The sequence below is a fragment of the Nothobranchius furzeri genome, chromosome 5 (genome assembly GCF_043380555.1).
Source record: "Nothobranchius furzeri strain GRZ-AD chromosome 5, NfurGRZ-RIMD1, whole genome shotgun sequence".
Taxonomy (NCBI): Eukaryota; Metazoa; Chordata; class Actinopteri; order Cyprinodontiformes; family Nothobranchiidae; genus Nothobranchius; species Nothobranchius furzeri.
Genome location: NC_091745.1, coordinates 46,146,126 through 46,172,504, shown reverse-complemented (window position 1 = coordinate 46,172,504; position 26,379 = coordinate 46,146,126). Strand labels below are relative to the sequence as shown.

At 47.2% G+C, this 26,379-nt stretch overlaps 1 protein-coding gene across 6 annotated transcripts in view; it reads left to right on the top strand.

Annotated features, from left to right (window-relative positions):
- Positions 1-26,379, top strand: part of LOC107378702 (CUB and sushi domain-containing protein 3) — a 434,947-nt gene that overhangs the window by 389,023 nt on the left and 19,545 nt on the right. For all 6 annotated transcript variants that reach the window (XM_070550820.1, XM_070550818.1, XM_070550816.1 and 3 more), the window contains 3 exons: positions 1,659-1,832; positions 7,286-7,359; positions 9,205-9,316. In XM_070550820.1, the coding sequence (XP_070406921.1) occupies positions 1,659-1,832; positions 7,286-7,359; positions 9,205-9,316 (360 nt within the window). The remainder of the gene's footprint in view (positions 1-1,658; positions 1,833-7,285; positions 7,360-9,204; positions 9,317-26,379) is intronic.

Sequence of the window (26,379 nt, the reverse complement as noted above, 5' to 3'; positions counted from 1 at the left end):
TGAAATACATTCATACTGAACATGATGATTATTTTATGATGATTGTAACAAACCTCTTAATAAACAGTCAAAGATTTATTAAAATTATTATTTAAAATTATTATTTTAAAATCTTGAAGTGTCCTTCTTCTTGGGACGGAACAGCAGCAGATAAAGATGATGTTTAGCAGACATCATGTCTCCTGATGGGTAATCTGTGGGACAAAGTTACAGCTCGACCCAGCTTGATCCAGCTGGGAAAGTGTCACCTTTGGGTCACAAATATGAGGCTATTCATGACGCTACAGTATTCAGACCCTTTGCTCAGTATTTAGTAGAAGCACCTTTGAGCTCATACGGCTATAAGCCATGAGTCTTCTCTGTAAACATGCAACAAGTTTCTCACATCTGGATTTAAGGATCCTTTGCCATTTTTCTTTTTTGAAGATTGTCTCCAGTTCTGTCCGGTTTGATGGTGAACATTGGTGGGCAGCCCCTTTTAGGTCTCTCCAGAGATGCTAAAATGGGTTTAAGTCAGGACTCTGGCTGGGCCATTCAAGAACAGTGACAGAGTGGCCCTGAAGCCACTCCTCCATAATTTAGCTGTGTGTTTAGGGTCATGGTCATGTTGGAAAGTAAACCTTAGGCCCAGTCTGAGATCCTGCGCACTCTGGAGAAGGTTCTTGTCCAGGATATCCCTGTACTTGACTGCATTCATCGTTCCCTCAATTGCAACCAATCATCCTGTCCCTGCAGCTGAAAAACACCCCCACAGCACAATGCTGCCACCGCCATGCTTTACTGTGGGGACTGTATTGGACAAGTAATGAGCAGTAATGTGGTTTTTTTCCACACATACTGCTTAGAATTAAGGCCCAAAAGTTTTACCTTAGCCTCATCAGACCAGATAATCTTATTTCTCACCATCTTGGCGTCCTTCAGGCATCTTAGCAAACTCCACATGGGTTTTCATGTGTCTTGCACTGAGGAGAGGCTTTGGATGGGTGATGGTTGACTTTCTACAACTTTCTCCTATCTCCACCTCTGGAGCTCAGTCAGCCACAGTGATCTTTGGGTTATTTCCTCTCTCACCAAGGCTCTTCTGCCTCGGTAGCTCAGTTGGGCCGGACGGCCTGCTCTAGGAAGGACTCTGATGGTCCCAAACATCATCCATTTAAGTATTATGGAGGCCACTGTGCTCTAAGGAACCTTAAGTGCAGCAGAGGTCTTTTTGTAACCTTGGCCAGATCTGTGCCTTGCCACAATTTTGTCTCTGAGCTCTTCAGGCAGTTCCTTTGACCTCATGATTCGCATGCCACACATGAACATTGATGTATAGTTTTCATGTATTTGTAATACAAACCAAACATCTCTTACAAAAGAATGAATGGTAATAAAGGTACTTCATATTTTATAAATTTGGCACGCTGAATCATCAGATGCTTCATGGCCTGATCATGCACACTTCAGACAGAACGCCACACAGCTTCTGATGTCTAAATCTGATTCTTTTTATTTCAGTCAACCATGTGCAGATGCCATAAGGGTGAAAAAGACTAATAAGGCTTTTTTAAACTGAGCTGGCTCAATGTAGTGGTGGTTAGTAGTGCAACAATGGTGTTTGGCCTTTGACCTGTTTTGAACTGTGTTTGACCTATTTTGTATTTTTTCTTCTGCAGCCAAGTTCTGTGGAGATCCTGGCGTTCCTGGCAGAGGAAAGCGTGACGGACGCAGTTTCATCTTTAAGTCAGAGGTGACATTTAGCTGCAGTGCCCCCTACATGCTGGTTGGATCATCAACACGCATGTGCCAGGAAGATGGCTCTTGGAGTGGATCCCAGCCTCGATGTATAGGTAAGCTTTAGATAAGTTTTGTTCACTTGTGAATTATAATGGTTTACTACATGGAGACATTTTGAGTACAGATATAGAAAGTGATCAAGTCCCATTAATCATCACACACTGTTGAAAATTTTCTCCGCATTTGATGCATTCCCGTGGGGAGCGGTGAGCCGCAGCTGTGGCCGCGCTTGGAAACCATTTGGTGGTTTAACCCCCCAAACCGACCCCTTAAAGCTGAGTGTCAAGGTAGGCAAGATCGACTCAGAGGTGATTCCCTGGTCCTCTGACTCTTCTAATACCAATCTGATGAGATCTGTGTCATGTTGAGGATGTGGAGTGGAGATGGACCATGTGTGGTGGAGAGTTCAGGAGGCAGGAGAGCAGGAACGGATGAAAAATAAAACTGGTTTTAATGGTGGAATGGGAACGACAGGAACAGAACAACGATGACTACAAACAATGATCTGACAAAGACTGGCATAAGGAGGGAGGTATAAATATACAGGGAAATCAGGAACACATGGGCAGGTTAACGAGGGGCAGGTGACAACAATAAGGGCTAATCAGGGCAGGAGAGAGACACGGTCAGGAAGGCAGGGGCAGAACGTGACAGTACCCCCCCCGTAAGGGGCAGATGCCAGACACCCACAAGGCCACATAACACAGGGGACTCGGAGAACTTGGAACACTGGACTTGGGAGACTTGACAGGACAGGAAACACTTGACTCGACTGGGACAGGACACACTTGACTCGGGGGGGGAACCAGAACACACTTGACTCTGGGGGGAAACCAGAACACACTTGACTCGGGGGGGAACCAGGACACACTTGACTCGGGGGGGGGGGGGGGGGGGGGGGACCAGAATACACTTGACTCGGGGGGAAACCAGAACACACTTGACTCGGGGGGAAACCAGAACACACTTGACTCGGGGACACAGGAACACACTTGACTCGGGGGGAAACCAGAACACACTTGACTCGGGGACACAGAACACACTTGACTCGGGGACACAGGAACACACTTGACTCGGGGGAAACCAGAACACACTTGACTCGGGGGCGAAACCAGAACACACTTGACTCGGGGGGGGGGGGGGGAACCAGAACACACTTGACTCGGGCGGGGGGGGTGGGGGGGGGGTGGGACCAGAACACACTTGACTCGGGGGGAAACCAGAACACACTTGACTCGGGGGGGAAACCAGAACACACTTGACTCGGGTTGGGGGGGAAACCAGAACACACTTGACTCGGGGGGGGGGGGGAACCAGAACACACTTGACTCGGGGACACAGAACACACTTGACTCGGGGACACAGGAACACACTTGACTCGGGGGAAACCAGAACACACTTGACTCGGGGGCGAAACCAGAACACACTTGACTCGGGGGGGGGGGAACCAGAACACACTTGACTCGGGGGGGGGGGGGACCAGAACACACTTGACTCGGGGGGAAACCAGAACACACTTGACTCGGGAATACAGGAACACACTTGACTCGGGAACACAGGAACACACTTGACTCGGGGGAAACCAGAACACACTTGACTCGGGGGGGAAACCAGAACACACTTGACTCGGGGGGGAAACCAGAACACACTTGACTCGGGGGGGGGGGGGGGGGGGGGGACCAGAACACACTTGACTCGGGTTGGGGGGGAAACCAGAACACACTTGACTCGGGGGCGAAACCAGAACACACTTGACTCGGGGGGGGGGGGGGGGGGGGGGGAACCAGAACACACTTGACTCGGGGGGGGGGGGGGGGGGGGGAGAACCAGAATACACTTGACTCGGGGGGAAACCGGAACACACTTGACTCGGGGACACAGGAACACACTTGACTCGGGGGAAACCAGAACACACTTGACTCGGGGGGGAAACCAGAACACACTTGACTCGGGGGGGAAACCAGAACACACTTGACTCGGGGGGGGGGGGGGGGGGAAACCAGAACACACTTGACTCGGGGGGGGGGGGGGGGGACCAGAACACACTTGCCTCGGGGGGGAGGAACCAGAACACACTTGACTGGGGGGGGGGGGGGGGGGACCAGAATACACTTGACTCGGGGGGAAACCAGAAAACACTTGACTCGGGGGGAAACCAGAACACACTTGACTCGGGGACACAGGAACACACTTGACTCGGGGGGAAACCAGAACACACTTGACTCGGGGGGAAACCAGAACACACTTGACTCGGGGACACAGAACACACTTGACTCGGGGACACAGGAACACACTTGACTCGGGGGAAACCAGAACACACTTGACTCGGGGGCGAAACCAGAACACACTTGACTCGGGGGGGTGGGGGGGGGTTGAACCAGAACACACTTGACTCGGGGGGGGGGGGGGGGGGGGGGGACCAGAACACACTTGACTCGGGGGGAAACCAGAACACACTTGACTCGGGGGGGAAACCAGAACACACTTGACTCGGGGGGGGGGGGGGGGGGGGACCAGAACACACTTGACTCGGGTTGGGGGGGAAACCAGAACACACTTGACTCGGGGGGGGGGGGGGGGAACCAGAACACACTTGACTCGGGGACACAGAACACACTTGACTCGGGGACACAGGAACACACTTGACTCGGGGGAAACCAGAACACACTTGACTCGGGGGCGAAACCAGAACACACTTGACTCGGGGGGGGGGGGGGGGGGACCAGAACACACTTGACTCGGGGGGGGGGGGGGGGGGGACCAGAACACACTTGACTCGGGGGGAAACCAGAACACACTTGACTCGGGGATACAGGAACACACTTGACTCGGGAACACAGGAACACACTTGACTCGGGGGAAACCAGAACACACTTGACTCGGGGGGGGAACCAGAACACACTTGACTCGGGGGGGAAACCAGAACACACTTGACTCGGGGGGGGGGGGGGGGGGGGACCAGAACACACTTGACTCGGGTTGGGGGGGAAACCAGAACACACTTGACTCGGGGGGGGGGGGGGAACCAGAACACACTTGACTCGGGGACACAGAACACACTTGACTCGGGGACACAGGAACACACTTGACTCGGGGGAAACCAGAACACACTTGACTCGGGGGCGAAACCAGAACACACTTGACTCGGGGGGGGGGGGGGGGGGAACCAGAACACACTTGACTCGGGGGGGGGGGGGGGGGGGGAACCAGAATACACTTGACTCGGGGGGAAACCAGAACACACTTGACTCGGGGGGAAACCAGAACACACTTGACTCGGGGACACAGGAACACACTTGACTCGGGGGAAACCAGAACACACTTGACTCGGGGGGGAAACCAGAACACACTTGACTCGGGGGGGAAACCAGAACACACTTGACTCGGGGGGGGGGGGGGGGGGGGAACCAGAATACACTTGACTCGGGGGGAAACCAGAACACACTTGACTCGGGGGGAAACCAGAACACACTTGACTCGGGGGGGGGGGGGGAACCAGAACACACTTGACTCGGGGACACAGAACACACTTGACTCGGGGACACAGGAACACACTTGACTCGGGGGAAACCAGAACACACTTGACTCGGGGGCGAAACCAGAACACACTTGACTCGGGGGGGGGGGGGGGGGAACCAGAACACACTTGACTCGGGGGGGGGGGGGGGGGGGGAACCAGAATACACTTGACTCGGGGGGAAACCAGAACACACTTGACTCGGGGGGAAACCAGAACACACTTGACTCGGGGACACAGGAACACACTTGACTCGGGGGAAACCAGAACACACTTGACTCGGGGGGGAAACCAGAACACACTTGACTCGGGGGGGAAACCAGAACACACTTGACTCGGGGGGGGGGGGGGGGGGGGGAACCAGAACACACTTGACTCGGGGGGGGGGGGGGGGGACCAGAACACACTTGACTCGGGGGGGGGGGGGGGGGGGGAATCCAGAACACACTTGACTCGGGGGGGGGGGGGGGGGGGGACCAGAACACACTTGCCTCGGGGGGGAGGAACCAGAACACACTTGACTCGGGGGAAACCAGAACACACTTGACTCGGGGACACAGGAACACACTTGACTCGGGGACACAGGAACACACTTGACTCGGGGACACAGGAACACTTAAACTGCAGCAGCCGGGCGTGGGACCCAATAGAGACTGCACGAGCAGGCGTGGGACCCAGCAGAGACCTGCAGCAGCAGGCGTGGGACCCAGCAGAGACCTGCAGCAGCAGGCGTGGGACCCAGCAGAGACTGCAGCAGCAGGCGTGGGACCCAGCAGAGACTGCAGCATGAAGGGCCTGCAGGCATAGACCCTGCAGGCGTGGACCAGGAAGTGGGACAAAACAGCAGGAGCGACACGAGGAAACCAGGAGCGGTAGCAGGTACTCGGCAAACAGTCCTGAGCAGGTGCACACCATGACTCGACTGGATCCAACAGGCGGAGGCTTGGGTGAAGGGAAGCCGACACGGAGCAGGAAGACCAGCCCTACCACCCCGGAGAATGTTGGCATGCGTTGGGGGTTTTACCTCCATCAAAAACTCCAGGAAAAGCAGCTTCCATGAAAAAACAGGACGGGGCAGAACAGCAGGAGAGGAGAATGGGTTTGACCACCCCGGGAACAAACAGGAAGCGCTGAAACCCCCTCAATGGGTCCGACCACCCCGGAAACAGGTAGGATGCGCTGAAAAACCCCTCGAGTCAGAATCTCCCTCAGCTGAAAGGGAAAAAAAGAAAAAATAATCCTCCAGAAACAGATGTTAAGCTCACCACAGGTCCAGGTTGGTCAGATCATTCTGTCATGTTGAAGATGTGGAGAGGAGATGGACCATGTGTGGTGGAGAGTTCAGGAGGCAGGAGAGCAGGCACGGATGAAAAATAAAACTGGTTTTAATGGTGGAATGGGAATGACAAGAACAGAACAACGATGACTACAAACAACAACAATCTGACAAAGACTGGCACAGGAGGGAGGTATAAATATACAGGGAAATCAGGAACACATGGGCAGGTTAACGAGGGGCAGGTGAGAACAATAAGGGCTAATCAGGGCAGGAGAGAGACACAGTCAGGAAGGCAGGGGCAGAACGTGACAATCTGATTCAATCAGTGCAAATCAGAAGCTCTCCCAGTACAACACTCACCAGCACTCCCACAGACTCTCCTTCTCCAACTTGTCAAGAGTTATTTTCAACTGGTGGTCATAATGTTTTACCGTTTACATTCAGCTAAAGCTATCCTTATAGCCCTTAATGCTGAAGACACGTTTTACCGGCTTCAGATAATTGCTGGAAAATAATTCTGCACCAAGAAATTCATAGTGGAAGATAATTCTGCTCACATTAGCGTGCCGCTTCAGCGAGTGTCTGCTGGTACATGATACTCCTGAGAGAAATGGCTTTTCCTTTATCAGTGATTTTTTTTCTCCCTCTTTACCATTCTCATTTTTACTCTGCTGCAGCACCTAACCGACACAAAGCGTTTCTTGTTTCAGAGCCTACGAGAACCACATGTGAAAATCCAGGAGCACCTGACCATGGCTTCATGAATTACACTACAGGCTTTAAGGTAAAGCGAACATGTTCGAGAAAATTTAGCTTCTCAGGAAAAAATACGAAATTAGCATCAATGAATTTCCAGTCACTGGGAGATTCCTTAGGCTGAATGTAGAGTGAGTAGGCTATGTCTTTACCACTTGAGCATGAGTCGTTTTAAGGCTGCAGCACTTGGCTGTTAAATCTGCAGACCCACCCACATGTCAGAGCATCCTTCTGCAGGACACTGAACTCCCAGTCGCTCCTGGTGGAGGGCAAGCAGCCTGCTTCAGAGCTCTGCCAACGTTGATGTGGGTATGCGAATGTGAAACACTTAAGGTGAAGGTCCATTTGCAAATGTCAGCTGTGTCATATCTGATAAAATCTTTCCAGATGTTGCTTTAATCCCAAAGACAGGTGCACATTTGTGTCCAGCTCTTGACATTGTTATACAAGAGGAAAATATTTAGTACTAACTTACTAGACTGTAACTGGAAAATGAATTAACATGTACTCATTGAGTACAACACACCTTGGTCCTTGAGAGATATTGGCATTTTCCTGAAAAGCGGACACTGGATGAGAATAAAGCTCATTGCCATGCTGTGTCGACTGTATGTAGCCCTCTCTCAAATGGGAGTCTTCCAATTGATTTCTTGGTCGAATGGTAATTTCCTCCTTTCAGTGATGCTATGTGGATGTAAGGATTTTTAGTTAAGTGTGTGCACATCCTCCCCAAGTGATCACAGACACAAAAACCAGCTGGATTTCTCTGCATTGACTTTCTGTGTAAAGGATTGTGCCTGTGGCAATGCGCAGTGTCAGGGTTTAACGGTTAACACCAAGGTGACAGTAAAGTACAGTAGGTTTTATTTATTTATTAAGTTTCACAAATAAGGTGCAAACAGTTCTCTAATGACAGTCTCTAATGTGAAGTGCTCTGACCTTCCTGTTTCTGCATATTTGACAAACTAGACATTTTGACACCATTAAATGAGAAAATTCAGTCTGCCTTGTTTTTATAGGCTCAGCTGGAATAATCATTTAAACTGAAAACAAATGTAATGGTCCAGCTTTGTACATCTTCTCCCATGACATTTAATGTGTGTGCAGCAGTTTAAAAGGCAAACATGAAAAACTGCCTTTTGAAATATTCTCTGTCTGCCATCACACACACACACACACACACACACACACACACACACACACACACACGCACGCACGCACGCACGCACATGCACACACACACACACACACGCATGCACACACACACACGCACACGCATGCACACACGCACAAGCACACACACACACACACACACACACACACACACACACACACACACACACACACGCACGCACGCACGCACATGCACACACACACACACACACGCATGCACATGCACACACACACACACACACGCATGCACACACACACACACACACGCACGCACATGCACACACACACACACACACACACACACACACGCATGCACACACACACACGCACACGCATGCACACACGCACAAGCACACACACACACACACACACACACACACACACACACACACACACACACACACACACACACACACGCACGCACGCACGCACATGCACACACACACACACACACGCATGCACACACACACACGCACACGCATGCACACACGCACAAGCACACACACACACACACACACACACACACACACACACACACACACACACACACACACACACACAATGTTCATTCTAAAAGGAAAAAAAAACGTTTGCATACAATATTCAATCTAAGCTTTTTAGATTCATTGCTGGATGCTTATTGGCATTTGCATCAGTGTATTGATTCTTTCCACTTTGTGTGTTGTCTGTTTGTGGGCAGGTGGGCAGCAGAATAGACTTCCAGTGCCAACAGGGACACATACTGCAAGGGTCCACCACCAGGCTGTGTCTGCCAGACCTCACCTGGACCGGCGTCCAGCCTAGCTGCATCCGTGAGTTCCTGTTCCTTGTGGTCTCCCTTCATCTTCACATCTCGCTCCGAGAATTTGTTTCTCAGTAGCTCTGCCGGGTTTGTGTCACTGTTTAGCTGGCTGCTCAGACACTCTTTTTACACTTGTCTTCACCCCGTCACCAGCTATCCTTACTGTCAGTGCCAAGTTCTCCCATTTGCTTGATCCTCTCATAAACTTTGACCTTTCAGTAGATTGCTTCTTGTACCTCAATCAACCTGAAAGTGGAGTGTTGATCATGATTGCTGTGGTTCTGTTGGAACCACGTGAACCGTGGGCCAACATCAAACCCAAGCAGAGCTGTTTATCCCCTTCCCTTGGCCAAGATGAACAGGTCACAACATGCGGTGTATTTTAGTGCTTCACAGGAATCCCTTTCAGCTTCAACACGTTTTAATGAAACTGTTACCGTCTCAGACCTTTACACAGGTTGTCTTATTTGTAGCACGTCCAGAGTAAACAGCAGAGCTCCTTCATGACAAGAAACTCAGATGAAATGATCCAGTGTTGATTTAAAATGATTAAGTCTGCCACCTACTTGAGTCTTGGTTACATTTTTGCTGAGGAAGCAGAAATATTGCTAACTTCTTTATTTTCATCCTGATCCTCTCTGCAGCACCAGTCCTAATGTGGCTGTTTAACTGTGAACAAGACGGGTTTTATGGTATTTTATTGTGTATGAACACAGTTAAGTGTTTATAAAGAGGACCTAACTAAAGCCATTATTTTCTGATTGTACAGAAGTTGAACAGAAATGAGCTCCTAATAAGAATTAAGCTAGTAGCAGTAGCTCAGGTGGTAGAGCGGGTTGCCTCATGATCGGAGGGTCATGGGTTCGATTCCAGCTCCCACCAGAGGTATTCTACTGTTGTGTCCTTGGGCAAGACACTTCACCCAACTTGCCTGTGTTGGTGGTGGTCAGAGGGGCCGACAGCGCCAAATGGCAGCCTCTTCTCTGTCAGACCACCCCAGGGGGCTGTGGCTACAATGTAGCTTACCATCACTGGCAGTGTGTGAATGCGAGAGTGCATGGAAGCGTCTTTGAGTGTCCTAAACAAGCGCTATATAAGTTTGATTATTATTATTATTATTAATTGTTATGCATGTTGACTTTGTTTTAGGTCATCTGGCCCTGCTGTTTTTACCCAGACATGAAACGGTACCTAACATACCTCAATACCGACCAACATAATCATCAGTAGTAATAAATAACTCTGCCTTTTTAAAGGATGAGCTGTTTGGTACCAGGGTGTGTACCACTCTGAACATGAATCCTAGAAGGTTAAGGAGACGTTTATTGACCAGAACATTAAAGGTAACGGCTAGAAGACCATCTCCAGACAGCTTGATGCTCCTCTAAAGCTCCCTGGATGTTCACATAAGAAGACAAAATTAGAAGGGAAATATATTATGAATGGTGTCCAAGGAACTCAGAACCGGTTATAAACAAGCAGCCGTGAACTCCAAAATCAAGAAACATCAACTTTCCCAGCAAACAGTCAACGTTGCATGGACGTGCAGATCATGGTAAATGGTAAATGGCCTGTATTTGATATAGCGCCTTCTAGAGTCCTAGAATCCCCCTCAAGGCGCTTTACAACACAATCAGTCATTCACCCATTCACACACACATTCACACACTGGTGGGGATGAGCTACGATGTAGCCACAGCTGCCCTGGGGCACACTGACAGAGGCGAGGCTGCCGAGCACTGGCGCCACCAGTCCCTCCGACCACCACCAGCAGGCAACGTGGGTTAAGTGTCTTGCCCAAGGACACAACGACAGAGACAGACTGAGCGGTACTCGAACCAGCAACCTTCCGATTACGGGGCGAGCACTTAACTCCTGTGCCACCGTCGCCCCAGATCATGTCCATATTGAGTCTGTCGGTCCAGACCAGTCTGTAGGACGTCCAAGATAGATCTTTGCACAGTAGCTTCTTGTAAAATAGATTAGAGAAAATGGGAGGTTTTTGGTAAATAACATCAAATATTCAACATACAAAGAAAAGAACATTGGAGCTACTGTGAAAGATGGACAAGACTCACTTCTGCACTGGGGCTGATTTACCAGAGCTGGCCTTGGGTTTCATGAATTTGTTCAGGGTCAGATTACATCTCGAGACTATTTAGTAAACATCTTACTGTTTAGCTCTCAGTCGTGTCTTTTGGATCAGTATAGACTCATGTGGTGGAGTGTCTCCTGTCTGTTTTATTCCATTTCTATGTTTGAAATATTATTGGACATAATTCTCTGTTGGGTTACCACCAGTCAGTGTTTCATGAAGACTAGTTAGTTCAAACATCCATCTATTCTTTCTACTACTTTACTTAAAGGCTGTCGTCGTTGTCGTCTTCCTCCGCTTATCCAGGTCCGGATCGCGGGGGCAGCATCCCAACTAGGGAGCTCCAGACCGTCCTCTCCCCGGCCACCTCCACCAGCTACTTAAAGACCAAAGAACTCAAACATCACTAACATACCAGTTTATGTCAGCTTGAGAAACATTTTATATTTCATGTGGATCCTCATATTTTTCTCCATTTACTCAAATGTTCCTTTTAAATTTGGATTAGTTGACCCCAGCTTGGTTTTTCTTAACCCAAGTTGGGGTCTTAACCCCAATTTTGGAAACCAGTGGATTACTGGAGTCTTTGATCATCTTTTTTTCCAGTTTGTACAGAATAGTTATGTCTACTCATATGATGTGATGTAAAAATACGAAATTATAATTATCAGTCTTCAATATGGTGACATCATTTAATGCTGCAATACAGAAGTTTTTCCAGTTCAAATTCAACATGTTGTAACAAAAACATTTGTTTATGGGTTTATTACCAGTTTGAAGGCAATTAGCTTATCAGATATGCACAGTTCAAATTTAAATGATGTTTATTTTAATATCTGACAGCAGAGCGCACTTGTCAATGCTTCAGCCGTTCCTCTTTTTTAAACTATTGACCCTGTCATCCAGCTCAGCCTCTTGACTCCTTAAAGGCGTTTAATGCTGTGCTGTGATGCGTGTCTTAGATTAAATCAGTCAGAAATTTTAATCCATTTCATTCTAGGTTAACGTTCTCACCAACTCCTAAAACCGCCTCTTACAATTTCAGTACAATTAAAGAACTTCTGATGATGAGAAAAGTTTTAGCAGGTTGGAGAAAAAAGATGCAGTAAAGAGCAGTTTCAGATGAAACTACCAGCTAAAATCTATTAAAGTTGCACCGTCCTCTTTAGCCTGGAGACAGACTTAAACATATATGTATAAAAGAAGAATACGATGGAGGATAAATTACTGAGCAAGAATGAAAGTGTTGCAGCTTTGAAATGGAACGTTACTTACCATCACTTTGAAGTTGTCGAACACCGGTTCTCTTTATTAACCTTTAAGAGAGCTGACGTGCATGATAACCTACCTTTGATTATTATGGAAATAAAGTGAAGATCCTTCTTGTGTTGTCTTAAGGGCTTATTATGGAGCTCTTTCACAGCTGAATGATCGTAATGCTCGTGTCTAAAAAAAGGCAACACAAGTCAAAAGGAAATAAGAAAATACACACACGCACACGCACACACGCACACGCGCGCGCACACACACACACACACACACACACACACACACACACACACTCTCTCTCTCTATTCTGTAGGTGAGACAGTAAAAATGGCTTTCAGTAGATAAGATGGCAGCCCTCTGGTTTAGTCTAGTCGTTTTAGCTGTGCTCCTTCGTCCGGAGACACTAATGTAGCTTCAACACTAAATAGTCTCTTATTTATGGCCGTACTGTGGACTGATAAATAAATGAGCTCATCTGGATTAGTCTACAGTATTTTCCAGTTCTCTGCAAATAATGTCAGCATTTTATTTTGAAGCATCGTTCACACGAACACATCATGCTTATTTCCGAAAGGAGAATGGTCTCATTTTTAGTTTTTCAGTGATGTTGGAGGTCTTTCATTGGGAAACAATTTTTTACTTAGGTTATTTATTGGTCACTCTGAGGTTCTCATGCAGGCTGAACATAAAAAATAGTCTCCTACATCTATCTCCTATGTTAGCTTCTGATAGAAAACAGATGGTGAAACTCTAGGATTAGAAATTCCTGACAGAGCTACGTCACACTGTCACTTAACATTCATGCACTCACCCATCTAGACTCATGATAGGGTTGGCTGTTGTTGGTTTAGTGTCCAGGAAACAGCAGAGAAAGTCTTTGCTATTAGAAGCTAACCATTAGCATTAACAACTCCACCACACAGCAGAACTCCTCCAGGCTTTTGTTATTTGTGAAGATAAAACACCAGCATTGCAGTGCAGAGTCAGTGTTGAAAATGAGACTTCAAATCCTGTTGTCTGAAGCTGCTTTATCCTCCAGTCTTCCATCGTGGCAAAGGGGGCGGTCCCGTAAATGGAGTAATGTCATGTGATCAATAGGTAAATTCCTGCCTAAAGCTTCTTTGCATTAAATTAAACAATTTCATTTAATGTTATAAGTTGATCTGGAATATTGTACAACCTCTGAACCTAAATGCACCAAAATGCAGCTATTTTGGATGCCAGCAATGATTATTACCAATTTCCTCGTTGCCTCCATCTGACAATTTGCTTTTCATGTTTATTTTTTTCATGTCAGCTGTGATCACACTATATTTCACCGCTGCAACAACAAGGTGCTCTCCGAAGGTTACTTCCATGTTTCTATGTTGCTTGCAATTTAAGCCTTGATTACCATGGTTACCGGTAAAATGCCACAAATCAGCCAGCTTATTTTTGTGCAGAGTGTTTATAAAGTGCTTTGCATTGAACATTGATGGCAGAAAGTGGGTGTTCAGGAGGCAGGAAAGTATCTCAAAACTCGTGAGCACATTTGTAAGACAGGTGTGATTTATAAAGCAGGCCTTGTGTGCAGTGGGGTGGGAAGGGTGGAGCGGTGGGTGGGTTAAGCAGGGTTTTATAGGTCGGAAAATGTATTCGTGAAGGCAAAGTTCTTTTGTGAGCTAAAGTAAGGTTTTAGTGTGGATTCTATGCAAAGTTTTATAAATGATGTTCCAGTTTTGTTGGGATCCTATTAGCTTCTGTCGCTATTGTTAGTCTTTACTTATCTGTCTGAGATTTTTATTTGTCATTTATTTTATAGTCAAACCCATTGGCATAGTTATTAGTACAGTCCCTGGGTGCTGCAGTAGCTTACAGGACTCTAAGTATTAGTTCATGCTTTTACTACAGTAGAGGCTGGAGAAGCTGATTGTGCACACAAACACTCACATTTCATGGAAACATGTGGTCTTAGTCTGAATTGTAAACACAGCTAATGAGCAGGACATGCAGAAATTGCAGGAGTTAAAAATCAAAACGCTGATGACAATGATGAGTGTTTTTGTTTTTATTCACGTGGCCTCCACTTTCTGCAACAACTCTCATCAATTCCTAAAGGTAATCGGATGGGATTCCACCTGTGCTTCCTGGGGATGGTTTGATTTGAGTCTTCCTCATACGCTCAAGCTGCTAATGCAACATCGTAGTGCCAGACACTCCATTGCAGTCTGCCAACTCTGGCTGACTGCTCGTCCTTTAAATGTTGCTGACACATTCAGGAAGTTTGTTTGGGGTCATTAGTATTTTACAGGGTGTAATTGACCTCAAACGAGTGCTGCCCAAAGGGCATGGCGTGGCATTGAAAACCGTGTGAGGGCCGTACTTCATCAAGGATCCTTTTTCAGCACAAGTCTCCTAATTTCCTGCATGTTACACCCCCAGATGGCTCAGGTAGGAGTACGAGGGAGGATGTAACATAAGGACGAGCGTATGGTGGTGACTACAACAAATGGTTTGTTTGCAGACCATAAAACCAAAACGGAACAATTAACAAACAGGCTTTCTTTGTGATATTTTTACGTCAACGTAAGAACAAATAAATATCTGTACACCTCTAGGAGTCTCTGTGAATAGAACTAAAAAACAACTCTTTTGGGACAGGAGCTAAGTTATTAAAACATAAAATGTAACTTCAGTTTGCATAACCTTAGTGGAAGGCCTGAATACAACTTCTCAAAAGCACACAACACACACTATTTCCTAGGAACAAACTACAAGGGTAGCAAGCTAGGGTAAGTAAAGGGTTTACAGTACAGGTCACAGGCTTTTCGATTCTCTCCCTCACAGCCACAAGCCAGCTGGTTTGCCTTTTAAAGGGAGGCTCATCAGCTGCGATGCGAAGACAAAAGACCTGAAGTATTGTCCCAGGTGCTGATCTGCACAGTGTGCCTCCAGGAGGGGGAGCTGTCAGTGGTGCTGAATCAGGAGACATACAGGTGGTGGCTGTAACACTGCATCAAAACAACCCCAGACTCTCATACTGTTCTGCTAACAATCAGACTTATAACATTTTTAGTTTGGATTAGCAGCCAAAGCTGAAGGTTAAAGCAGAAAAGTGACATTTGTTAATAATTGGCCTCTGTCCTCAGAAGAAGCTTTTAAAAGCAAACCTGATTTGATTGAATAATAAAAAAAATGTGTTTCATTTGTAAAGACATTTAAAATTGATCTCAGCCTTTACATCAGTAGTATTTCTGCTTTTCACTGAATACCATTGAAACACATGTGCATGCACGTAAAACCACGAAAAAGAGAACAAGCTGAAGAACAACTCAACAGTTATTGTTTTTATCTTTGTTCATCAAGAGAAAATGTTCTGAAACGCATTAGCTCTTATTTTATCTCAGCCCATGAAACTGAAACAATTCATGCTAACTAATAAGTAAAACAAGAAGAAAATGCAAAAGTCCTGCATAAGTCATTGATTTTCAGATTGTTTTCTCTTGAGGTGTAATTGTCCCTTTGTAACTGATCAAAGAAAAGTCTAGAACAAAGCAACTCAGCTCTGGATACCCGTTTTACCTCCCAGAACATTCCTCACACACAACAACACGTTCATCATATTTCTACCTAAAACTCCAGCTAAAGTCATATCCAACAAAAGGAGTTTCCTGCAGCCTTCTCTATTATAACGACTAGAAATTACATTTCATCCCTGCATTCCCGCCACATGCTGCTGCCACTAATGTCACTAAGAAACCATGAAAGACCAATTTTGTATTGTGCAGCTGTCTCATGTTTAACAGCTGGCAACACCCTTTCACTTACAAGCTTCAGAATTATTTCACATTATTGGCGATCGTTTCTAGTCCGAGTGTTCAACCCGAGGTGCTATCTTGTGTTTGGGTGTTTTGTGCACATTTTTATTTTATAACCGAGACAGCTATTGAACATGAAACCACACCCAAACAATTCCCGAGAAAACAATGATGAATGTGTTTTGTCAGCTTTGCTGCCCTTTTTCAGATTTAGCTGAAGCAGGTATATTTTGTTTCGGATTGCTTTTCTGAATCACCCAGCCTTCTTTTTGTTGCTGCAAAATACTTCAAAAAGCTGCACAGCCTCGGGAGGCAACACTATAGATTCTGTTTCTTCTACAGTATTAATAGTCTTTCCCTTTTCATAGGCTCTACACACAAATAATACATCTACAATCATTATTATTCGTAAACAAAAAAGTATTTAATCTATATGCAACAGAATGAAATGACTGTTTTTCCCCTCCTCTGCACAGGACTAGTCTGCATGAGATATGGTCTCAAGGTCTCATGCATTCCTTCTAACCTGCTTATTTTCAGCTCAACAGAAGAATGAAGAATGGACTCTTTTCTTTTAATTAATAAAATAACTCTATTTTAATAAAGCTAATCCAATCAAGTGTTAGTCAATAAATAAGATGTGACCGATCTGTTAAATCAAAATATTAATTACTTTATTATAATCCTATAGAATATAAAGGTACTATGACTTTAAATGTTCCAACAGGACTGATTTCACGTAGCGTTAAAAGACATGACACATTACTTTCACTGATCCAATCAGAATCTGACAGATCTGACGGAGGTGTGGTTTTGATGGTGTTTGGTAAAACCTGTCAACTTTTCATTCGACCATAAACCATAACATCCGAAGTATAAAACTATGCCCACGTCATCTCTAACGCCAGTTCAAAGCATTCCAGAGAAGTTGTCAGAGTGGCCAATCCGTAACTCTCCTCTTTAACCGAAAGAACCGACGACAAGCTGGAAAATTTGTTGCTGTTCAAACTTCTGCAACAGTTCCTTTCAGAATAAAAGCTGAACCATCAAGACCCAGGCTCGGGTCTCACCAGACGCCAATAAAATTGCTGTGACCCGGAAGTATCTCAAGACGGGTGGTCGGCTGCCGTGGCTGTTTCTAACGGCTCCTGCTCCATAAGGTCAGGCTGGACCTTTACACCTCCTGATCTAGATGGGGACTTCCGCTCAGGGTATATAGACCGACAAAAATGGCGTTGAATGTGTTTATGAATCTCCTAATCAAAGCTTAACGCGAAGACATCACCTTCAGTTCCCATCAGAACTAATCGCAGCTTCGGATTTGCTGGTTCTGAAAACATCACACGTCATCCCATTCACCGTCTCATCCACTTTAGTTACACCATACATTTAGTGCTTAAAGTCAGTCTAGTTTAATTTGTTAGTAATAAAATTCTTAACTTTTAAACTTGACTCTCTTTTTTGTTGTCTCTGAGTGAATACGAAGCTGTTATCTAATCCCTGCATTAAAAAGGTCCAATCTTCTGGTTTAAATAACCTTACAGATCCTTAAGGTGGATTTCATATTTCCTGTGGAATCCTACGCCTTATGGCTTATTAAATAACATGTAATTTAAATCATTACATATCTCAAACTTTTCTTTGGGCTGTTTCTTCATGTCTTTCTTTTGGGCACAGTTCATTCTCCTTACTGTTTATTTTCATTTACATTATTGTTTTTGTTGTTTTTTAGTTAACATCATTGGGAAATTGAGTTTTTTACTATGTTGATGTGTTGCATTAGAACATAAGGAGACCAGTGTCAAACCCAAAGTTTGAAGTGTTCTTTGGGTTGTTGTCTTACTAGAAATCAGCCTCATGTTAGATAAAGTGTGGGTTGTCCTACTGATCAGCCCATCTTTTCTAAAATAGACCTTCACACATAAAGAGACATGTAGCATGCTTCTAACTGTGACTGAGGCATAGCTGACAGCAAAAATGCTTTCTTCTTTGATCTCAGAAACCTTACAGTGGTTCATACAAACACTATTTCACAAGCCTTCAAATCACCACATTCTCATGGTCTTTAACTGAATTCTATAGATATGTGCAGCACAAACTGCAGTGGTGAGGCCTGGAGAACTTCCTGCAGGTATTGTTTCTATTCCCAGTAGATCCATTATAGTTTTATTTTTTCTTTTATCAGACTTTCCTGTTTTTTTTTTTTTTTTAGTTTTTCCTCAAATCAAACTTATTAGTGGGTGGGTCTAGCATGTTGCTCACGATGGTTTGCAACAAAGGCTCCTTTTTCTAGAAGGAACTCTGGTGTTTCCTTTTCTAGGTGCTCTCTTGGAAAAATCTGCAGAAGAAAGAAGCTTTAAACATTAATTGTACTCAAGCCAGTGGCATTAGTGCATTCTGCAGGAACAAAGTGCTGGCTTTTCCTTCTTCTAGTCGTGTTTCCTTTATCCATTCACATTTTAGTTTGGTGTCCATCAGAAATGGTGGAAATAAAGACCTGGAGGTTTTTATTTTGATCACAAGCACAGAGGTTCACCACAAACTGTGATGTTTATTAGCAGCTTAAATATCTGACAACTGTCACTACTTTAGGTACCGATAAATGACATCATCATTTATAATGAGTAAACGTTGATGGTGTTATTGCTCATCGTAGCCTGTCATTATTCTTCCTACTTAATCTTCTCTTTTACCAAAATGTGATAGGAATAAAAATAAATGGGGGGGGGGGGGGGGGGGGGATATAGACAAGTTAAAACACAATTAAAGTACAACTTAAGTTCTAGTAGCTGCCTTGGCATTGATCAGCCTCCTCACTGCTGTGGGGAATAAGAGGACTATTAAACATGCTCCTTTAGCCACACAGAATTGTTTAAAACTTATAGAGGCACAAAAACAGATTGTAAGAGCTAGCATCATCTGCCAGAGGGGAAAACTTTGCTTTTCATCTTGAAAGAATGTGATGGGTGGGTCAATATCCACCAAGTTTGACTGAGAAGAGACTGCTCATAAATCAACAGGAGGGATAGGCATTTTCACATCTCTACATCACTCATGTCTCTAAGTACAACGTGAGTACGCTTAAGTTTTAGCTGATGTCGAAACACTTCTCCATAGCAGAATCCTCTGAGTCTGAATTCATATTTGGCCCTTTTTTCTGGTGAATTCACAAACCTTCATCCCTGTCCTGCAGGCTCCTGGTGTTACCTGAGTGGACTTTGGCTAATTATAGACCTGATGATTGCATGCATCATGTACCAAAGCTACAGTGGATTGTCACGATGATGACAGAGACCTTTCTGCACAGGGTGCTTAAAACCTGATGGAGGGTTTTACAGAAATTAGAAATCTAAAATTCAGAAGGTTTAGTGAAATCCTGGTCACTTCCCTGGGAGACGCTCCAATGATCATAACAGCTGAGCAAGAGTCCAACCTCTGGAGAAAAGGAAATACAAAGTTAAAGTACAGTCGCCTCAATAAAAAAATTAAAACATGTCAACAAACAGTGGATGCCTTTTCAGAAATGTTTTCTGATTCAAAAGAAGAAAATCAGTATTTAAATGTTTTTTTTCTTACATGTAAGTTAACTGAAGGCATTAAGCCTGGTTTAAACATCAGAGGTGCCCAACAGTTTTAACTATTCATCAAAAGGGACAGAGACTGCAAGCTCGTGATTGGTCAGGCCACCACTTCCTTTAAAATCATGTGAATTCACTGAATTCAACAGCACTGCCATATCCCCCCTTTCGACAGACACGGAGCAAATCGATGAACGTCTCACGATATGAACATTTAGATGCTCATAATAAAAAGAGAATAAAGATATGCAGTAAACATTTTATTTGTGGAAGTGTATGTTTGGAGGTGACAACCGCATGAAGAGATGTAGTAGCCTAGAAATCTAGACCAACCATTGCAGAGCAAACGATTAAGACCTGGAAGTCAGTCTAGTTTCTATCCTCAGCAGGTCTACCATTGGTCCAAACACTTTTGTGGCTTACCTATCACAGTGCTGTTGGGCTAAATGCTAGATAACGGTGCTCGTTTGATAAGCCTTGGAGACTTGAGCCTTTCTTTGAGACGTGAATGGATAGAGGCCCTTAAGTTGTTTATTTTAAAAAAGGATGCATTTGCTTCTTCAACGGCCAGGGACTGTCCCATTGACTGAAATCTGTAGCAGCACTGCGTCATGATGTTTGCTGCAATTGGTTCTAGCTAGGGATGGGAATCTTAAACCAGTTCTTGTTGAGAGCCAGTTCCCCATTTCAATTCCTAGGAATTGTTTCCATTTTTGCTAACAACTGTTCCATCATTTCCATTTGGCACAAGTGACGTCACCATGCACGTACCATAGCTTAAGCAAGCTACATTGAATAGCTTACGCATTTACTCAGCAGGAATAAGCAAACTAGGACATATCAGGACCAGCTGCAGTTTGCTTATCCCCATGGAGTTGGAGTTGAAGATGCCATCATCCAGCTGCTTCAACCAACTCACTATCATCTGGACAAAGCAGACAGCACTGTGAGGGTCATGTTCTTTGATTTCTCCAGTGCATTCAACACAATTCACCCTAATGTACTTTGCCAGAAACTCCAGAAGACACAGGTGGGGGCCTCAACTATCGCTTGGATTAAAGACTACCTGTCAAACAGGCCACAGTTTGTGAGACTGAAGAACTGCACATCAAACCAGGCGATCAGTAACATTGGAGTACCACAGGGGACTGTACTCTCACCATTCCTTTTCACCCTGTACACCTCAGACTTCCAGTACAAATCAGTGACCTGTCATCTACAGAAATACTCAGGTGACTCTGCAGTTGTCGGGTGTATCAGAGATGGACAGGAAGCTGAGTACAGAGAGCTGGTGGATGTCTGACTCAAAGACTGGGTTCGGGAGTAAGAGCTTTTATTACTGACTGCTGGCTGCAAGCGGTGCTGAAAAGGCTGACGGAAGGATGAGGTCTGAGTTAGAAAGGTGGAGGTTTAACTGTCTTAGCTTCTGAATACTCTGATCATGGAACATGGTGGAACGATGACTGAGTGAAGAGCCGGTGTGGCGTCTTCCATATATAGACATGGATGACGCAGGTGCAACGTGGAGGGAATCCCCGCGAGGGGCATGCTGGGTAATGGTCCGAGACAGAAGCCGGTCAGCTGGGAGAGCCCGGCCTGAGGGCTTGGACTCTGACAGGACCCCCCGGTCCAGGGACGGCTCCAGAAGTCCCCGGGCCACCTCGGTGGGCCCAGAAGTCCGAGATGAGGGCAGGGTCCAAGATGGAGCGGGCCGGCTCCCAGGAGCGTTCCTCGGGGGCCGTAGTCCGCCCAATCCACAAGGTACTGCCAACCCCGACCCCGGCGGCGAGCGTCCAGAATGCGCCGGACGGTGTAGATGAGCTCACCGTCGAGGAAGCGGGCCGGCGGAGGCGCCGGAGCCCGAGGCGGCAGGAGTGAGGATTCCACATAAGGTTTGAGCCGGGAGGTGTGGAAGGTGGGATGGACGCAAAGGCTTGTAGGCAGCCGCAGCCGGTACGTGTCTGGGTTGATGACCTTCTGCACGGGGTAGGGTCCGAGGAACCGGGGAGCGAGCTTCCTGGAACCAGCGAGGACCCGGAGGCCTGCCTTGGGCCCCTGGAGCATAGGAGGGGCCCGGGCGGTGCCTGCGGAGGTGTTGGTGGGAGTAACGGGCGTTGGCCCGGGTGATGGAGGCCCGCGCCTTGATCCATGCATTTTTGCAGCGCCTCACCAGGGGATGTAGCCTGTTGTCGGGGCCGCCGTGGGACAGGATGGCGCCGGCGCCGACATCCGAGGCGTCAACCTCGACCACAAAAGGGACTGCCTGGTCCGGGTGGCGCAGGATAGGAGCCGATGTGAAACGAGCGACTAGGTAGTGGAAGGCCCGAACGGCGTCTGGGGTGAGCCGGAACGGTTGACCAGGAGGGCTCGGTCGGGTGAGAGAAGTGAGAGGTGCTACAATGGTGCTAAAGTCTTTGATAAATCAACGGTAGAAGTTGCAGAAACCCAGAAAACTCTGCAGTTGCTTTAGGCTGGTAGGTAGGGGCCAGTCCTTAACCGCCTGGACTTTCTGAGGGTCCATGGTTAGACCTTGATCCGAGATCAGGTAGCCCAGGAATGAAATGGACCGCTGGTGGAAGGAGCACTTCTCGGGCTTGCAGAACAGGTTGTTGTCCAGGAGCCGGGTCAGGACCGTGCGAACATGGTGGTGGTGTTCAGCCTCTGACTTGGAGTATATCAGGATGTCCTCCAGGTAGGCAAACACCCACCGTCCCAACATGTCACGGAGGACATCATTGATGAAGCGTTGGAAAACGGCGGGGCTATTGCACAGTCCGAAGGGCATGACCTGGTACTCCCAGTGACCGGTGGGGGTGATGAACGCCGTCTCCCACTCATCTCCAGCTTTGATACGGACCAGGTTGTAGGCACTCCGGAGGTCCAGCTTGGTGAAAATCCGCGCCTGGGAGATGGCATCCAGGGCGGACGTGAGGAGCGGCAGAGGATGGCGATCTCTGACTGTGATCTGGTTCAGTCCTCTGTAGTCGATACAGGGGCGGAGATCACCCTCCTTTTTCCTCACAAAGAAGAAGCCTGCGGCACCTGGGGACGACGAGGGTCGGATGAAACCCTGCTGGAGGGCCTGGTTGATATAGTCCTCCATAGCTCTGGACTCGGCGGGGGAGAGAGAAAAAAGGCACCCCCGGGGTGGAATGGTTCTTGGCTGGAGCTTGATCTCCATGTCGTATGGACAGTGAGGCGGCAGTGCGGTGGCTCGCTGCTTATCGAACACCGCGGCCAGATCCCGATAGGGCGGTGGCAGATTGGGTGGCGCTGAACCGGAGCCACCTTCCGGGCAGTCAGGTCGAGGTGGAGGAGGAGAGAGGTGGGTTCGGCACTAAGCCCCCCATTCCATAAGGCGAGCTTGGGACCAGGAGATCCGTGGGTCGTGGAGGCAGAGCCAGGGAAACCCCAGGATTAGAGGAGAGGAGGGAGCACGGATAATCAGGAAATGGAGCGTCTCCCGGTGGCCCTGGACTGTCATCTGGAGAGACTGCGTTCGGATTTGGACAGGGTCAGGCTGGAGGGGCCTGCCGTCCACCGTGGTCACTGGTACAACCCTCTCCAAGGGGGTAGTGGGGATCCGTAGGCGTTCAGCAAGATCCACATCCATAAAATTGTCAGCGGCCCCCAAGTCCACCAGCGCATGCATCTGGAGCGAGGTCTCGCCATAATCGAGGGTGACGTGCAGAAGGAGCCGATTGGAAAGGGCAGGGGTTGGAGGTGACCCAGGCTGAGCGACCCCGAGACTCAGTGGGTTCCTTCGTTTCCCGAACGGAGGGGGCAGTTCATGCGTCTGTGGTCGGGGGAACCACAATAGGTGCAGAGGCCCTCGCGCCACCGTCGCTGTCTCTCCTCTGGAGGAAGGTGGCCCAGTTGCATGGGCTCCTCAGTGGCAACGGGTCCGGGAGTAGGCGTGGGAGGACGAGGAAAAAGTCCAGGCGCCCTGGATGGGTGAATGAGAGGCTTGGGCCGAACTAAAACCCGCTGATCCATGCGCAACGCCAGGTCCACAACTTCATCCAGGGTCTGGGGTAGCTCCTTTCCTGCCATCTCATCCCGGATGTAGGTTGCCAGTCCCTCCAAGAAGACGGCTTGGAGGACAGAGTCATCCCACCGCAGCTTGGCGGAGATGGTGCGGAACTCCGACGCATATGCGCACACAGAGCGCTCCTTCTGGCGGAGTTTTAGGAGTCATGTCTCTGCCCCCATTTCGCTGCTGGGTGGAACAAAAGTCTTTCTGAGAGCAGCCACGAATGCAGCGTAGTCGCTGCACTCCGGTGATTTGGAGTTGTAGAGCGCAGCGGCCCACTCTGCCGCACGTCCGGAGAGCAGGGAGGTGAGCTGTGCCACCCGAGAGCGCGCAGTGGGGAAGCGTCCTGGGTGGCACTCGAACTGCATGTCGAGGGTAGCAAGCAGACCGTCTGGACTCCCCGTCTCTCCATTCCACTTCTCCGGGAGACTGAAGTGTGGCTCTCCCGTCGGTGGAGTGAGGGCTTGCAACTGGAGCGCATGAACCTGCTGCTGGAGTGCCATGACGGCAGTAGACATCTGCAGGGAGAGATCGGTCTGGGAGTTCAGCCTGGTGTTAAGCTGGTTGACCAGGGCGTGGAGCTGAACGTTCTCGCTAACAACTTGCTCCAACTTCCTCTTCATCTGCTCGAACTCCGCTGGATTAATGGACTCAGTCATCCTGTCAGACTCGAAGACTGGTTTCGGGAGTAAGAGCTTTTATTACTGACTGCTGGCTGCAAGCGGTGCTGAAAAGGCTGACAGAAGGATGAGGTCTGAGTTAGAAAGGTGGAGGTTTAACTGTCTTAGCTTCTGAATACTCTGATCATGGAACATGGTGGAACGATGACTGAGTGAAGAGCCGGTGTGGCGTCTTCTATATATAGACATGGATGACGCAGGTGCAACGTGGAGGGAATCCCCGCGAGGGGCATGCTGGGTAATGGTCCGAGACAGAAGCCGGTCAGCTGGGAGAGCCCGGCCTGAGGGCTTGGACTCTGACAGTGGAGCGCTTTGTGGCATGGTGTGGAAACAATCATCTGATCTTGAATGTGAACAAAACAAAGGAGATGATTTTAGACTTCAGAAGAAACAGGGTGGAGTCAAACACTGTTTCCATCATGGGAGAAGGTTGAGGATTACAAATACCTTGGAGTTCACCTGGACAACAGACTGGACTGGAGAAAGAACAACAAAGCCGTTTACAAGAATGGACACAGCAGACTGCACTTCTTGAGGACGCTTAGGTCCTTCAACATCTGTAGCAAGATGCTGCAGATCTTCTACAAGTCTGTTGTTGAGAGTGTAATCTCTTCAGCCATCGTCTGTTGGGGTAGCAGCATCAGAAGCAGGGACCTGAAAAGGCTCAACAGCCTAATAAAAAAGGCTGGTTCTGTTCTGGGGACGACTGTGGAACCACTGGAGGAGATAATGCAAAGAAGGATTCTCCAGAGAATCAAGAAAATTATGGACAACCCTGAGCATTCTCTTCACAAGACTGTCCGACAACGGAAGAGTGTCTTCAGTCAGAGGCTTCTTCAGTTTGGCTGCAACACTGACCGCTACTGGAGATCCTGCCTGCCAACAGCCATTGTAATATACAATAACTCTTTGATGACTTGATTATTATTATTATTCTGAGCTACTACAGCAATCAGTTTCCCTCTGGGATTAATACAGTATTTTTGAATTGAATTGAATTGAATAGAATAGAATTGAAACATGGCGCCTAGGTGGCACAAATGTTAGTTATACTGTACAAGAAAGGATGACAACAAGCCAACTTGCAATACTTCCAAAGTAGATATTTCATCAAAGGCAGGAAACACTAGGAATGTGCAAAAGCATGTGCTCACAAAATACATGATAACTTAAAGGTAAGGTTGTGTTTTGACCCATTCTGGACTAGTGGATTTCAATGCTGCAGCAGCAGGTAACTGCAGGTAACTAATCAGCTAACACTGCCTGTCATGTTAGCATCATTAGACTTTTATACACACTACCAGACTCAAGTGACAGGTCTGACCTGCGGTGAGATTTTTCCCGTCTTGTAAAAACTACACCAGACAAGAAGATGACTCTGCCTTCACAAGGAGCATAAAGGAGAACATTTAGAAAGATCTTTCCAATCAATACCAGATACAATTGATTATTTATCATTAATAAACTGAAAGATATCATGCAGGAGACCATGCTAAATACATCTTTTGCCACCTATTGAACTAATCAGGGGTTGATCAGGAGTTGGATTGATTGACAAAACCAAAAATACCATTGATAATGATAAAAACATGTCAGTCCCCACCCCTTGTTCTAGTGCTGT